Genomic DNA, 14492 nt, shown 5'->3' with positions numbered 1-14492 from the left:
ACACACACTGACCTGTGCTTCCCTCCCCCAGACTCAGGAACCTCAGACTACACCATGAAGTTCACTGTCTGCGGACATGACCCTACACCTAGGTCAGTAATAAACACAATAGACCAACTGTCTACTATCTAGCCCACCCTGGAGACTAGTTTAAAATCCCACCTACACTGCCTTTTCACCTGCTAACTGTCTTTGGGGACCCCTGCCCCTCACCCCTCAGAAAACAGCCTGCATGTTTCCAATCTGGCTCACCCAATACCCCTGTGGTCTATCCAATACAACACCCAACTCTCTACTATCCTAGCCACCCTGAAGACTAGTTAAATCCTCTTAATTTTCCGTTTTCTGGGTGCAAGCTGTCTTCAAGGATATCTTACCTAGAAGACTACTTGCACGTTTCCTTAAAATCAAGTTAGCCAGAGCCAAGTGTTGGCACACCCACTGACACTGGTCGGTGCTTCCCTCCCCCAGCTTAGGAACCTCTAACTACACCACGAAATCACTGTCTCTGACCATGACCCAGACACCGTGTCTGTCCTAAATGCAACAGACCAACTCTGTACTATCTAGCCAACCCTGAAGACTAGATTAAAATCCCATCTACATTATCTTTTCACCTGCAGAATGCCTTCAAGGACACCTGCCTCCCCACCTCCCAGAAGACAGCCAATCTGGCTCACCCATTAACACTGTGGTCTATTCAACTCAACACCCAACTCTGTACTATCCTAGCCACCCTGCAGACTAGTTAAAATCCTCTTAATTTTGCTTTTTCTGGGTGCAAGCTGTCTTCAAGGACATTTTCCTAGAAGCTACTTGCACGTTTCCTTAAAATCAAATTAGCCAGAGCCAAGTGTTGGCACAGCCCCTGACACTGGCCTGTGATTCCCTCCCCCAGACTCAGGACCCTCTAACTACACTACGAAGTTCACTGTCTCTGACCATGACCCGGACACCGGGTCTGGCCTAAATGCAACAGATCAACTCTCTACTATCTAGCACACCCTGGACTAGTTTAAAGTCCCACCTACATTGCCTTTTCACCTGCAGACTGCCTTCAGGGACCCCGCCACCCACCCAACCCCAGAAGACAGCCTGCATGTTTCCAATGTGGCTCACACACTGACACTGTCATCTGTCCAACTCAACACTGAACTCTCTACTGTCTTTCTCACCCTGCAGACTAGTTAACATCCTCTTAATTTCGCTTTCTGGGTGCAAGCTGTCTTCAAGGACATCCCACCTAGAAGACAACTTGCATGTTTCCTTAAAATCAAATTAGCCAGAGCCAAGTGTTGGCACATCCACTGACACTGGCCTGTGCTTCCCTCCCCCAGACTCAGGAACCTCTACGTACACCACGAAGTTTACTGTCTATGAACATGACCCTACTCCTGGGTCAATAATAAATGCAATAGACCAACTCTTTTCTATCTAGTCCATCCTGAAGACTAGTTTAAAATCTCACCTACATTGCCTTTTCACCTGCTGACTGCCTTCAGGGACCCCTGCCACCCACCCCCCTGAAGACAGCCTGCATGTTTCCAATCTGGCTCACCCACTAACACTGTGGTCTATCCAAACTCAACATCCAACTCTCTACTATCCTAGCCACCCTACAGACTAGTGAAAATCCTCTTAATTTTGCTTTTTCTGGGTGCAAGCTGTCTTCAAGGACATCTTACCTAAAAGACAACTCTCATGTTTTCTTAGTATCAAATTAGCCAGAGCCAAGTGTTGGCACACCCACTGACACTGGCCTGTGCTTCCCTCCCCTAGACTCAGGAACCTCTAACTACACCATGAAGTTCACTGTCTGCAAACATGACCCTACATCTACCAGGGTCAGTAATAAATGCAATAGACCAACTCTTTACTATCTAGTCCACCCTGGAGACTATTTTAAAATCCCACCTACATTGCCTTTTCTCCTGCTGACTGTCTTCCAGGATCACCACCACCTCCGACCCCCAGAAGACAGCCTGCACATTTCCTTGATAAGATGGCCGTGCCTAGTCCAAGTGGTGCTACCTCTGGTGGCACCCCCACTGAGACTGGTGTCTATCTAAACACAACACCTACACTCTACTCTTATTTGAGCTGACCCTGAAGACTAGTTAAAAAACCTCCTTATTTTGTTTTTCCAACTGCAAGCTGTTTCAATTATTCACCCATAGAAAACAACCTCCACGTTTCCTTTATAGAACTCAGCCTGGCCAAGCGCAGAGGACACTTCCTGAGTTACCACAAAAACGCTGTGCAAATCACACCCCAATGACATAAACTTCCACACCCAGCACTAAATCCCCACCACCAAACATATGAACCTCTCGCTACATTATGAAGTTCACTGACTATGACCCTGACACCAGGACCTATACTAAGCGAAGCAGACCCACTCGTTGCTTCTAGCCCACAGAGAAAACCAGTTTAATCCCACTAACTTTGCCTTGTAACTGCAGGCCGCCTTTAAGGACCACCCCGTAGAAGACAACCTGCATGTTTCCTTGATAACATCAACAGTGCCAAGTGCAGGTGGTGCTTCCTGACTCACCCCTGGAAATTGCTGGCACACAGTGCTGACACTGGGGTCTCACTAAACACAAAAAACAACTCTATGGTCTAGCCCTACATGCAGACTAGTTTAAAATCCTTCTTAGTATACCATTCCACCTGCAGGCTGCCTTAAAGGACCCTCTCCCCAGAAGACAACTTACACGCTTGCTCGATAGCAAGTAACCAGTGTCAACAGCAAGTGCTGCTTCCTATTTTAACCAGCCAGCTGACACTGCGGTCTGTCTAACACAATATACCAACTCTCTACTATTATTCTAGCCCCCCTGAAAGCTAGTTAAAGTCCCCTTCATTTTGCCCTTTTTCTGGGTGCAAGCTGTCTTCAAGGACATCCCACCTAGAAGACAAGTTGCACGTTTCTTTGAATAACAACAGAGCAGGACCAAGTGCATGTGGTGCCTCCTGTGCTGACACACCCAGCACTGGCCTGTGCTTCCCTCCCCCAGATTCACCATGAAGTTCACCCTCTCGGACCATGACCCTGACACTAACACCAGGTCTGTACTAAACGCAATGAACCCCTCTCTACTATTCTAACCCACACTGCAGACTAGTTTACAATCCTTCTTAGTATACCATTTCACCTGCAGGCTGCCTTAAGGGCCCTCCTCCAGAAGACAACCTGCATGTTTCCTAGATAGCAAGTAGCCAGTGTCATGTGCAGGTGACACTTCCTGATATACCCCAGCTAACTTTCCAGGACCAGCCAAAGATACTGGAGTCTAATAAAATGCAACACACCCGCTGCTACCTCTAGCCCACAGAGCAGACCAGTTTAGTCCTACTTACTTTGCCTTTTTACCTGCAGGCTGCCTTTAAGGACCATCCCCTACAAGACACCTGCAGGTTTCCTTGAAAGCAGCACAGCCACTGCCAACGCTACTGAGATAGCCCAGAAACTCTGTGCTGGCACACCCACTCACATACCTAGATTCCCTCCCCCAGATTCAGGAACCACTTGAAGTACACAGTCCAGGACCATGACCATGACCCTGGCATTGGGGTCTGACTGAACACAACACACCAACTCTCTACTATCCTAGCCCACCCTGAAGACTAGTGAAAATCCTCTTGATTTTGCTTTTTCTGGGTGCAAGCTGTCTTCAAGGACATCCCACCTAGAAGACAACTTGCACGTTTCCTTAAAATCAAATTAGCCAGAGCCAAGTGTTGGCACACCCACTGACACTGGCCTGTGCTTCCCTCCCCCAGACTCAGGAACCTCTAACTACACCATGAAGTGCACTGTCTCTGACCATGACCCTGACACCAGGTGTGTCCTAAATGCAATAGAGCAACTCACTACTATGTAGTCCACCCTGAGGACTAGTTTAAAATACCACTAACCTTGCACCTGCAGACTGCCTTCCAGTCACCACCACCCCCTCCCCCCAGAAGACAGCCTGCACATTTCCTTGATAACATATCCTGCCACCCAGGACACTGGTGTCTATCCAAACACAACACCAACACTTACTATTCTAGCCACCAAGAAGACTAGTTTAAAAAAATCAAACCCCGGGAGTCGGGCTGTAGCGTAGCGGGTTAAGCGCAGGTGGCACAAAGCACAAGGACCGGCATAAGGATCCCAGTTCGAACCCCGGATCCCCACCTGCAGGGGAGTCGCTTCACAGGCGGTGAAGCAGGTCTGCAGGTATCTATCTTTCTCTCCTCCTCTCTATCTTCCCCTCCTCTCTCCATTTCTCTCTGTCCTATCCAACAACGACAACAACAATAACTACAACAATAAAACAACAAGGGCAACAAAAGGGAATAAATAAATAAAATAAATATTAAAAAAAAAATCAAACCCCTTATCTTGCCTTTTCCAACTGCAGGCTGTTTTCAAGAACCAACCCATAGAAGACAAACTGCACATTTCCTTTATAAGAATTTAGTCAGGCCAAGTGCAGAGGACACGTCCTGAGTTATCCTACAGAAGGCTGTGCAAACACACCCCAGTGACATAACCTAACTCCTCCTGCCCTAATCCTCCACCACCACTACCACCCCTGAAACAAGACTTCTAGCTACACCATGAAGTTCACTGTCTGGGATCGTGACCTTGATCCTTGGGTCAGTACTAAACGAACAGAGCAACTACCACCATTATGACCTGTGTGCAGACGAGCTTAATCCTACATAGTTTCCACCTGCAGGCTGCCTTCAAGGACCACCCCCTAGAAGACAACCTGCACGTTTTCTTGATAACATCATAACAGTGCCAAGTGCAGGTAGTGCTTCCTGAGTCACCCCTGGAAACTGCTGGCACACAGTGCTGACACTGGGGTCTCACTAAACACTATACACAACTTTCTACTCATCGAGCCCCCCCCCCCACAAACACTAGTCAAAATCACACATTCCTTTTCCAACAGCCAGCTGTCTTCAAAGACCACCCCCTGGAAAACAGTCCTGTGTATCAGTGCCAAGTGCTGGCCGTGCTTCCCTCCCCCAAATTCAGGACTTGCAGATAGACTATGAAGTTCACTGCTTAGGGCCATGTCCTGGACCCTGGAGTCTATACTAAATGCAGTAGACCAACTCTCTTAGTATTCTAGGCCACAATGCAGATAGTTTAAACATAGCTAGTTGGCCTTCTCACCTGCAGACTGCCTTCAAGGACCGCCCCCAGAAGACGGCGTGCACGTCCCCTTGATAATTGGGAGGCAGTGCCAAATGCAGGTGATGCTTCCTGAGTTACACCCAGAAACTTGGGCAGGCACAGCCCACTAAGGTCTAACTAAACATAATACACCAACTCTCAACTACTCTATCCCACCATGGGGACTAGTTTAACATCCTACTTAGTTTAAGTTTTCCAACTGCTGGCTATCTTCAAGAATCACCTCTCCTAGAAAAAAACCTGCATGTTTCCTTGACAACAACATAGCAGGACCAAATGCAGGTGGCACATCCTAGGCTGGCACACCACAGACATTGAGCTATGCCTGCCAACTCAAGACACAGGAACCTCTAGCTGCATTATGAAGTTCTCTGTCCGACTATGACCCTAACACCAGGGTCTATACTAAATGCAACAGACCCACCTGCTCGCTACCTCTAGCCCACAGAGCAGACCAGTTTAGTCCTACTTACTTTGCCTTTTCACCTGCAGGCTGCCTGTAAGGACCACCCCCTACAGGACAACCTGCATGTTTCCTTGAAAGCAGCACAGCCACTGCCAACACTACTGAGATAGCCCAGAAACTCTGTGCTGGCACACCCACTCACATACCTAGATTCCCTCCCCCAGATTCAGGAACCACTTGAAGTACACAGTCCAGGACCATGACCATGACCCTGACATTGGGGTCTGACTGAACACAACACACCAACTCTCTACTATCCTAGCCCACCCTGAAGACTAGTGAAAATCCTCTTGATTTTGCTGTTTCTGGGTGCAAGCTGTCTTCAAGGACATCCTACCTAGAAGACAACTTGCACGTTTCCTTAAAATCAAATTAGCCAGAGCCAAGTGTTAGCACACCCACTGACACTGGCCTGTGCTTCCCTCCCCCAGACTCAGGAACCTCTAACTACACCATGAAGTTCACTGTCTGCAGACATGACCCTACGCCTGAGTCAGTAATAAATACAATAGACCAACTCTCTACTATCTAGCCCACCCTGGAGACTAGTTTAAAATCCCACCTACATTGCCTTTTCACCTGCTGACTGCCTTCAGGGACCCCTGCCACCCACCCCCCAGAAGAGAGCCTGCATGTTTCCAATCTGGCTCACACACTAACACTGTGGTCTATCCAAACTCAACACCCAACTCTCTACTATCCTAGCCACCCTGCAGACTAGTGAAAATCCTCTTGATTTTGCTTTTTCTGGGTGCAAGCTGTCTTCAAGGACATCCCACCTAGAAGACAACTTGCACGTTTCCTTAAAATCAAATTAGCCACAGCCAAGTGCTGGCACACCCACTGACACTGGCCTGTGCTTCCCTCTCCCAGACTCAGGAACCTCTAACTACCCCATGAAGTTCACTGTCTGTGAACATAACCCTACAACTGAGTCAGTAATAAACACAATAGACCAACTCTCTACTATGTAGTCCACCCTAGAGACTATTTTAAAATCCCACCTACATTGCCTTTTCACCTGCAGACTGCCTTCAGGGACACCCGCCACCCACCCCCCCCCCCAAAGACAGCCTGCATTTTTCCAATCTGGCTCACCCACTAACACTGTGGTCTATCCAAACTCAACACCCCACTCTACTATCCTAGCCACCCTGCAGACTAAAGTCCTCTTAATTTTGCTTTTTCTGGGTGCAAGCTGTCTTCAAGGACATCTTACCTAGAAGACAACTTGCACGTTTCCTTAAAATCAAATTAGCCAGAGCCAAGTGCTGGCACACCCACTGACACTGGCCTGTGCTTCCCTCCCCCAGACTCAGGAACCTCTAACTACACCATGAAGTTCACTGTTTCCAACCATGACCCTGACATTGGGTCTTTACTAAATGCAACAAACCTCTCTCCACTATTCTAGCTCACAAGCAGACTAGTTTAAAATCCTCCTTAGTATACCATTCCACCTGCAGGCTGCCTTAAAGGACCCTCTCCCCAGAAGACAACTTACACGCTTGCTCGATAGCAAGTAACCAGTGCCAACAGCAAGTGCTGCTTCCTATTTTAACCAGCCAGCTGACACTGCGGTCTGTCTAACACAATATACCAACTCTCTACTATTATTCTAGCCCCCCTGAAAGCTAGTTAAAGTCCCCTTCATTTTGCCCTTTTTCTGGGTGCAAGCTGTCTTCAAGGACATCCCACCTAGAAGACAAGTTGCACGTTTCTTTGAATAACAACAGAGCAGGACCAAGTGCATGTGGTGCCTCCTGTGCTGACACACCCAGCACTGGCCTGTGCTTCCCTCCCCCAGATTCACCATGAAGTTCACCCTCTCTGACATGACCCTGATACTAGGTCTGTACTAAATGCAGTAAACCCCTTTTTACTATTGTAGCCCACTATGCCGACTAGTTTAATCCTACTGAGTTTGCCTTTTCACCTGCAGACTGCCTTTAAGGGCCATACACACCACCCCACCCCACCCCCAGAACACAACCTGCATGTTTCCTTGACAGCAAGTAGCCAGTGACAAATACAAGTGGTGATTCCTGACTGCACAGACACAACATGCCAACTCTCTACTATTTTAGCCAAAAGTGCTGACTAGTTTAAATCCTATCTAAAATTTTTTCTAAGTGCAGAATGCCATCAAGGACCACCTCCCTGAAGACAACCTGCCTGTTTCCTTGATTCCAATATAGCAGTGTCGAGTGCAGATGGGGCTTCCTGTGCTGGTGACCCCACTGACACCTAGCTAGGTTTCCTTCCCCCAGACTCAGGAACCTCCAGCTACACCATGAAGTTCACCGTCTCCATCCATGACCCTATACTAGTGTATACTAAAGACAACACACCAACTTTACTACCCCACAATGAGGGCTACTTTAAAATCCTACTTAGATGGCCTTTTCCAACTATGGCTGTCTTTAACCACCCCCCTAGAAGATAACCTGCATGGTTCCTTTTTAACATGTAGTCAAGTGCAAGTGGGCCTTGCTGAGTTACCCCTGGAAACTGTGTAGGCATCACTGACTGAGGTATAGCTAAACACAAAGAATAACTGTCCTGTGCTAGCCCCCCCGCCACCCCCCCATAACTGGGAAAATCCTACTGACTCTGCCTTTTCCAAATGCTAGCTGTCTTCAAGGATCTAACCCCGTGAAGACGACCTGCACATTTCTTTGATAACTTAGCTGTGCCAAGTGCAGGTGGTGCTTCTTGTGCTGTCACACTCACTGACAATGGACTGTGCTTCCCTCCCCCAGATCTAGGAACCTCTAACTACACCCTCAAGTTCAGTCTCTGACCATGACCCTGACACTGGGTCTGTATTAATGGCCAATAGAACAACTTGCAGTTTCTAGCCCAAAGTGCAGGCTTATTTAATTCTACTTAGTTTACCTTTTTACCTGCAGACTGCCTTCAAGGACCATCCCCCTAGAAGATAACCTGCATGTTACCTTGATAATAAGTAGCCAATGCCAATGGATGCTGGTGCCTCCTATGTTAACACACCCACTGACTCTGGGGTCTAACTAAACACAGTACACCCAATCCTTTCTATTAGAGCCACCCTGACAAGTAGTTAAAAAACCTATAAAGTTTGCTTTTTCCAACTTCACACTGCTTTCAAGAGTCAAGCCCTAGAAGATAACCTTCACATCACCTAGATATCAACTTAGCAGTCCCGAAGACAGATAGTACTTCCTGCATTACCTGCAAAACCTTTATGCTGGCCACCCCACTGACTATGTGGTCTAATTAAACAAAATATACCAACTATCCTATTCTAGCCTATAACTATAACTAGCCTGAAGACTAGCTATAAGTCTTCTTATTTTTCTAGGTGCAAGCTGTATTCAAGGACATCCCACCTAGAATACAACTTGCACGTTTCCTTGAGTAACAGCAGAGCAGGACCAAGTGCATGTGGTGCTTTCTGTGCTGACACACCCAGCACTGGCCTGTGCTTCCCTCCCCCAGAATCACGAACTTCTAACTACACCATGAAGTTCACTGTCCCTGACCATGACCTTGAAACCGGTCTGTCCTAACTGCAATAGACCAACTCGCTATTTCTAGACCAGCCTGGAGACTAGTTTAAAATCCCACCTACATTGCCTTTTCACCTGCAGACTGCCTTCTGGGACACCCGCCACCCACCCCCCAGAAGACAGCCTGCATGTTTCCAATCTGGTTCGCCCACTAACACTGTGGTCTATCCAACGCAATACCCAACTCTCTACTATCCTAGCCACCATGAAGACTAGTGAAAATCTTCTTAATTTTACTTTTTTCTGGGTGCAAGCTGTCTTCAAGGACATCCCACCTAGAAGACAACTTGCACGTTTCCTTAAAATCAAATTAGCCAGAGCCAAGTGCTGGCACACCCACTGACACTGGCCTGTGCTTCCCTCCCCCAGACTCAGGAACCTCTAACTACACCATGAAGTTCACTGTTTCCAACCATGACCCTGACATTGGGTCTTTACTAAATGCAACAAACCTCTCTCCACTATTCTAACTCACAAGCAGACTAGTTTAAAATCCTTCTTAGTATACCATTCCACCTGCAGGCTGCCTTAAAGGACCCTCTCCCCAGAAGACAACTTACACGCTTGCTCAATAGCAAGTAACCAGTGCCAACAGCAAGTGCTGCTTCCTATTTTAACCAGCCAGCTGACACTGCGGTCTGTCTAACACAATATACCAACTCTACTATTATTCTAGCCCCCCTGAAAGCTAGTTAAAGTCCTCTTCATTTTGCCCTTTTTCTGGGTGCAAGCTGTCTTCAAGGACATCCCACCTAGAAGACAACTTGCACGTTTCTTTGAATAACAACAGAGCAGGACCAAGTGCATGTGGTGCCTCCTGTGCTGACACACCCAGCACTGGCCTGTGCTTCCCTCCCCCAGATTCACCATGAAGTTCACCCTCTCGGACCATGACCCTGACACTAACACCAGGTCTGTACTAAACGCAATATACCCCTCTCCACTATTCTAGCCCACACTGCAGACTGTTACCATTCCACCTGCAGGCTGCCTTAAAGAACCACCCTCCCCTAGAAGACAAGCTGCATGTTTCCTTGATAGCAAGTAGCCAGTGACAAGTACAGGTGGTGCTTCCTGTTTGGGAACGTGTCATTGACACTGGGGTCTGCACTAAACACATTAAACCTAACTCTGCTCACTAGCCCATTGTGCAGACTAGTTTAAAGTCCTACTGACTTTTTCACCTCAGGCTGCCTTAAAGGACCACCCCCCCCCCCCCACCCAGAAGACAAGCTGCATGTTTCCTTGATAACATTGTAACACTATCAAGTGCAGGTGATGTTTCCAGTGCTGGCATACCCACTGGGCTTCCCTCCCTCAGACTCAGGGACCTGTAGATACATCATGAAGTTCACCTGTCTGCAAACATGAGATCTGAAACAAACACAAAACACCAACTTTCTACTGTTCTAGTCCAACCTAGTTTAATATCCAGTGTGTTTGCCTCCTCACTGCAGACTGCCTTCAACGACCACCTCCCTAGAAGAAAGCCTGCATGTTTCCTTGATAACCAGTAGCCAGTGCCCCATATAAGCGGTGCTTCCTGATCAATCAGCCCGCTAACACTGGGGTCTGTATTCAACACAATATACCAAACTCTGCTAATCCATGATGGAAACTTTTTAAAACAGTGTAGTTTGCCTTTTAACCTGCAGACTGTCTCTGACCATGACCCTGACACTGGGTCTATCCTAACTGCAATAGACCAACTCGCTACTATCTAGCCCACCCTGGAAACTAGTTTAAAATCCCACCTACATTGCCTTTTCACCAGCAAACTACCTTCAGGGACCCTCCCCCACCCCAAGGCCCTAGAAGACAGCCTGTATGTTTCCAATCTGGCTCAGCCACTGACACTGTGGTCTATCCAAACTCAACACACCAATGCCTACTATCCTAGCCACCCTAAAGACTAGTTAAAATCCTCTTAATTTTGCTTTTTCTGGGGGCAAGCTGTCTTCAAGGACATCTTACCTAGAAGACAACTTGCACATTTCTTTAAGATCAAATTAGCCAGAACCAAGTGTTGGCACACCCACTGACACTGGCCTATGCTTCCCTCCCCCAGACTCAGGAACCTCTAACTACACCATGACGTTCACTGTCTCCCACCATAACCCTGACACCAGGTCTGTCCTAACTGCAGTAGAGCAACTCGCTACTATCTAGCCCACCCTGGAAAGTAGTTTAAAACCCCACCTACAATGCCATTTCACCTGCAGACTGCCTTCAGGGACCCCCACCACCCAGCCCCCCTGAAGACAGCCTGCATGTTTCTAATCTGACTCACCCACTGACACTGTGGTCTATCCAACTCAACACCCAACTCTCTACTATCCTAGCCACTCTGCAGGCTAGTTAAAGTCCTCTTCATTTTGCCCTTTTTCTGGGTGCAAGCTGTCTTCAAGGACATCCCACCTAGAAGACAACTTGCACGTTTCTTTGAATAACAACAGAGCAGGACCAAGTGCATGTGGTGCTTCCTGTGCTGACACACCCAGCACTGGCCTGTGCTTCCCTCCCCCAGATTCACCATGAAGTTCACCCTCTCGGACCATGACCCTGACAGTGGGTCTGTCTTAATAGCAACAAACCCCTCTCCACTATTCTAGCCCACACTGCAGACCAGTTTAATCCTACTGAGTTTGCCTTTTCACCTGCAGACTGCCTTAAAGGACCACCCACCTAGAAGGCAACCTGTACGTTTCCACAGTAACAAGTAGCCAGTGCTAAGAGCAGGTGGTGCTTCCTTGCTGGCATTCCCACTGACACTGGAGTCTGCAATAAACACAATATACAACTCTACTATTCTCGCACAATATGCTGTAAGTCTTACTTGGCCTTTTCACCTGCAGGCTGCCTTAAAGGACCACTCCCCTCCCTCCAGAAGACAACCTGCATGTTTCCTTAACAACCTCATAACAGTCCAAGTGCAGGTGGTGTTTCCTGAGTTGCCCCTGCAAACTGTGTTGGTGACCCCACTGACACTGGTGTCTGTACTAAAGAAAATACACCAACCCTTTATTATTCAAGCCCAATGTGGAGACTAGTTAGACCCCACTTACTATGCCTTTTCCAACTGCAGACTGTCTTCAAGGACCACCCTCCTAGAAGACAACCTGCACGCTTCCTTGGTAACACCTTAGCCTTTGCAAAGGGCAGGTGGTGCTTCTAGTTCAAGTGTACCCACTGACACTGGACAGGGCCTCCCTCTCCCAGACACAAGAGCCTCTCAATACAGCAAGAAGTTCACTATTACTAACCACAACACACCAATTCTTCCACTTTTCTAGCCCACAGTGAGGACTAGTTTAAAATCCTACTTAGTTTGCCTTTTCCAACTGGCGGCTGTCTTCAAGGAACATCCCTCCTGAAGACAACCTGCATGTTTCCTTGGTGCAACAGTGTAGCCAATGCCAAAAGCAGGTGATGCTTCCTGAATTGCCCCCTGGAAACTCTGTGCTGCTGACCCCACTGATAGGATGTGCTTCCTTCCCCCAGTTTCAGGAACCTTTAGCTGCACCATGAAATTCACTGTCCGGGACTGCGACCCTGACACCGGAGTTCCAGCTGAGGAGGGGTATGAAGATGAATACGTGGTGAGTCTCCCCTATACAAAGGCTCCCTTTAACAAACTAAGGACACTGAATGATCTCTCTCTGTACAGAACAACTTGCTAGAATAGCATGGCTTTCTTCTTATGCAGATTACAACTGGGGAGTTCCCTGAACTAATTATCTTTCTCTCTGATGGGAGTGTGTCATGCCAAAGGGAACTGAGGAAAAAAAAAAGTCACCCTTTCTTTGATGTCAGTATAGTATAGTGATAATTCTAAGTGCAAGAATATCATAGAGATTGGCTGTTTAGCAGCTCTAAGTTTGCTGATAAAGTAGCCATACTGTGGTCTTAAAAACAGGGGAAACTTTGTTTAGATCAGCTTGTTTGTTTGTTTAAATCAACTTAGTGGGCAGGAGAAAAAAACTCTGCTGTCTCATGGCTATAAAATGAGATCCATATGGCTCTTATCAGATGTCCTGTTTTCTTTTTTAAGGTGTGAAAAGGAATATTTATTGTAAATGAAAAAAAATAAATTACAACATAACCAAATCTTAGGTGCTAATAAGAGTTTCCACAAAATCCCGGGGATGGGGGGGATGGCATAGTTTGTTACTTATCTAACAATTTCCTCTAAATTTTGATCAAATTCTTATTTTTGGACTGTCATTTCCTATAGAGAGAACAGAAAGATAAGAGTTTTCTTCTAACATGCCTTGTCAGTTTAAAATATATATAAGTTCACAGTTCAGGAAAGTTCCTTTCTGCTTTACAGGCCTTTTATTAATAATGTCATGTGAAATTTTAGAGTTGTTACCTGATCAGAGAAAGCTCTGCAGATGTCCTATTTCTTGCTTTTCTTTGCTAAGGTCTGTATAGACTTTATCTACTACAGAAGTAGGCTAGCTTGGTGGCAGAGTGTCCTAGACCCCCAGTAAAGGCTAGAACACGATCAGTCATCAACCTGCATTAATTAGCCCCTTCTGTCTTTGTCCTGCCCCTAAGGACTAGCTTGACTCACCCCTTGCTTGTGACACCCCCCCCCCCCCCAGCTGGAAGACCTGGAGTTGACTCTGTCTGACCACATTCAGAAGATACTGAAGCCTAACTTTGCTGCTGCCTGGGAAGAGGTGGGAGATGCCTTTGAGAAAGAAGAGACCTTTGCCCTCAGTTCTACCAAAACTCTTGATGGTGAGAACAGTTTTGCTGTTAGGTTTTATACTGCTGCCTGGCAAATATGTCATTTCAGAAGAATGTCCCTTGCTGATGTAAAGACTTCACAATCTAATTCCCTTTAAGGATTAGGACCCTGTCTTTGTCATTTGATTAAGCCAACTAGTTTCTAGTTGAGGAGCCCTACCCCCCACCCCCATCAGTACCTCAGTGCCCCCAATCCCCAGCCTCCAGCACACACCAGGGCAGAGGCAGATCCCTACACTGGCCTTTTCTAATACTGTGCCTCAATCTTCTCCACACAGAAGCTGTCAAGAACATCATCAAGTTTCTGGGCATGCAGCCATGTGAGAGGTCAGAAAAAGTACCCGAGAACAAGAATTCTCATTCCCTCTTCCTGGCAGGTAAGAAACTTCCCTCAGTCTTCCCCTGGATAATATTGCAGAATCTAGTGGGAAGGGCATGGCATCTCATTCTCTGCTGTGCTTCCTTTTCCTCACTATATACATTACAATTTGAAGCTCTGTCAAAATAAATGGTTTAGCTG

At 47.1% G+C, this 14492-nt stretch overlaps 1 protein-coding gene across 1 annotated transcript in view; it reads left to right on the top strand.

Annotated features, from left to right (window-relative positions):
- COPG2 (COPI coat complex subunit gamma 2) overlaps nucleotides 1–14492 on the top strand; it is a 153892-nt gene that overhangs the window by 138490 nt on the left and 910 nt on the right. The window contains exons 21-23 of the mRNA XM_007524210.2: nucleotides 12719–12816; nucleotides 13825–13963; nucleotides 14251–14349. Coding sequence (XP_007524272.1) covers nucleotides 12719–12816; nucleotides 13825–13963; nucleotides 14251–14349 — 336 coding nt within the window. The remainder of the gene's footprint in view (nucleotides 1–12718; nucleotides 12817–13824; nucleotides 13964–14250; nucleotides 14350–14492) is intronic.

Source organism: Erinaceus europaeus, chromosome 8 (genome assembly GCF_950295315.1).
Source record: "Erinaceus europaeus chromosome 8, mEriEur2.1, whole genome shotgun sequence".
NCBI lineage: Eukaryota > Metazoa > Chordata > Mammalia > Eulipotyphla > Erinaceidae > Erinaceus > Erinaceus europaeus.
The sequence above is the reverse complement of the archived record's forward strand: the minus strand, read 5'-3'. Positions and strand labels throughout refer to the sequence as shown.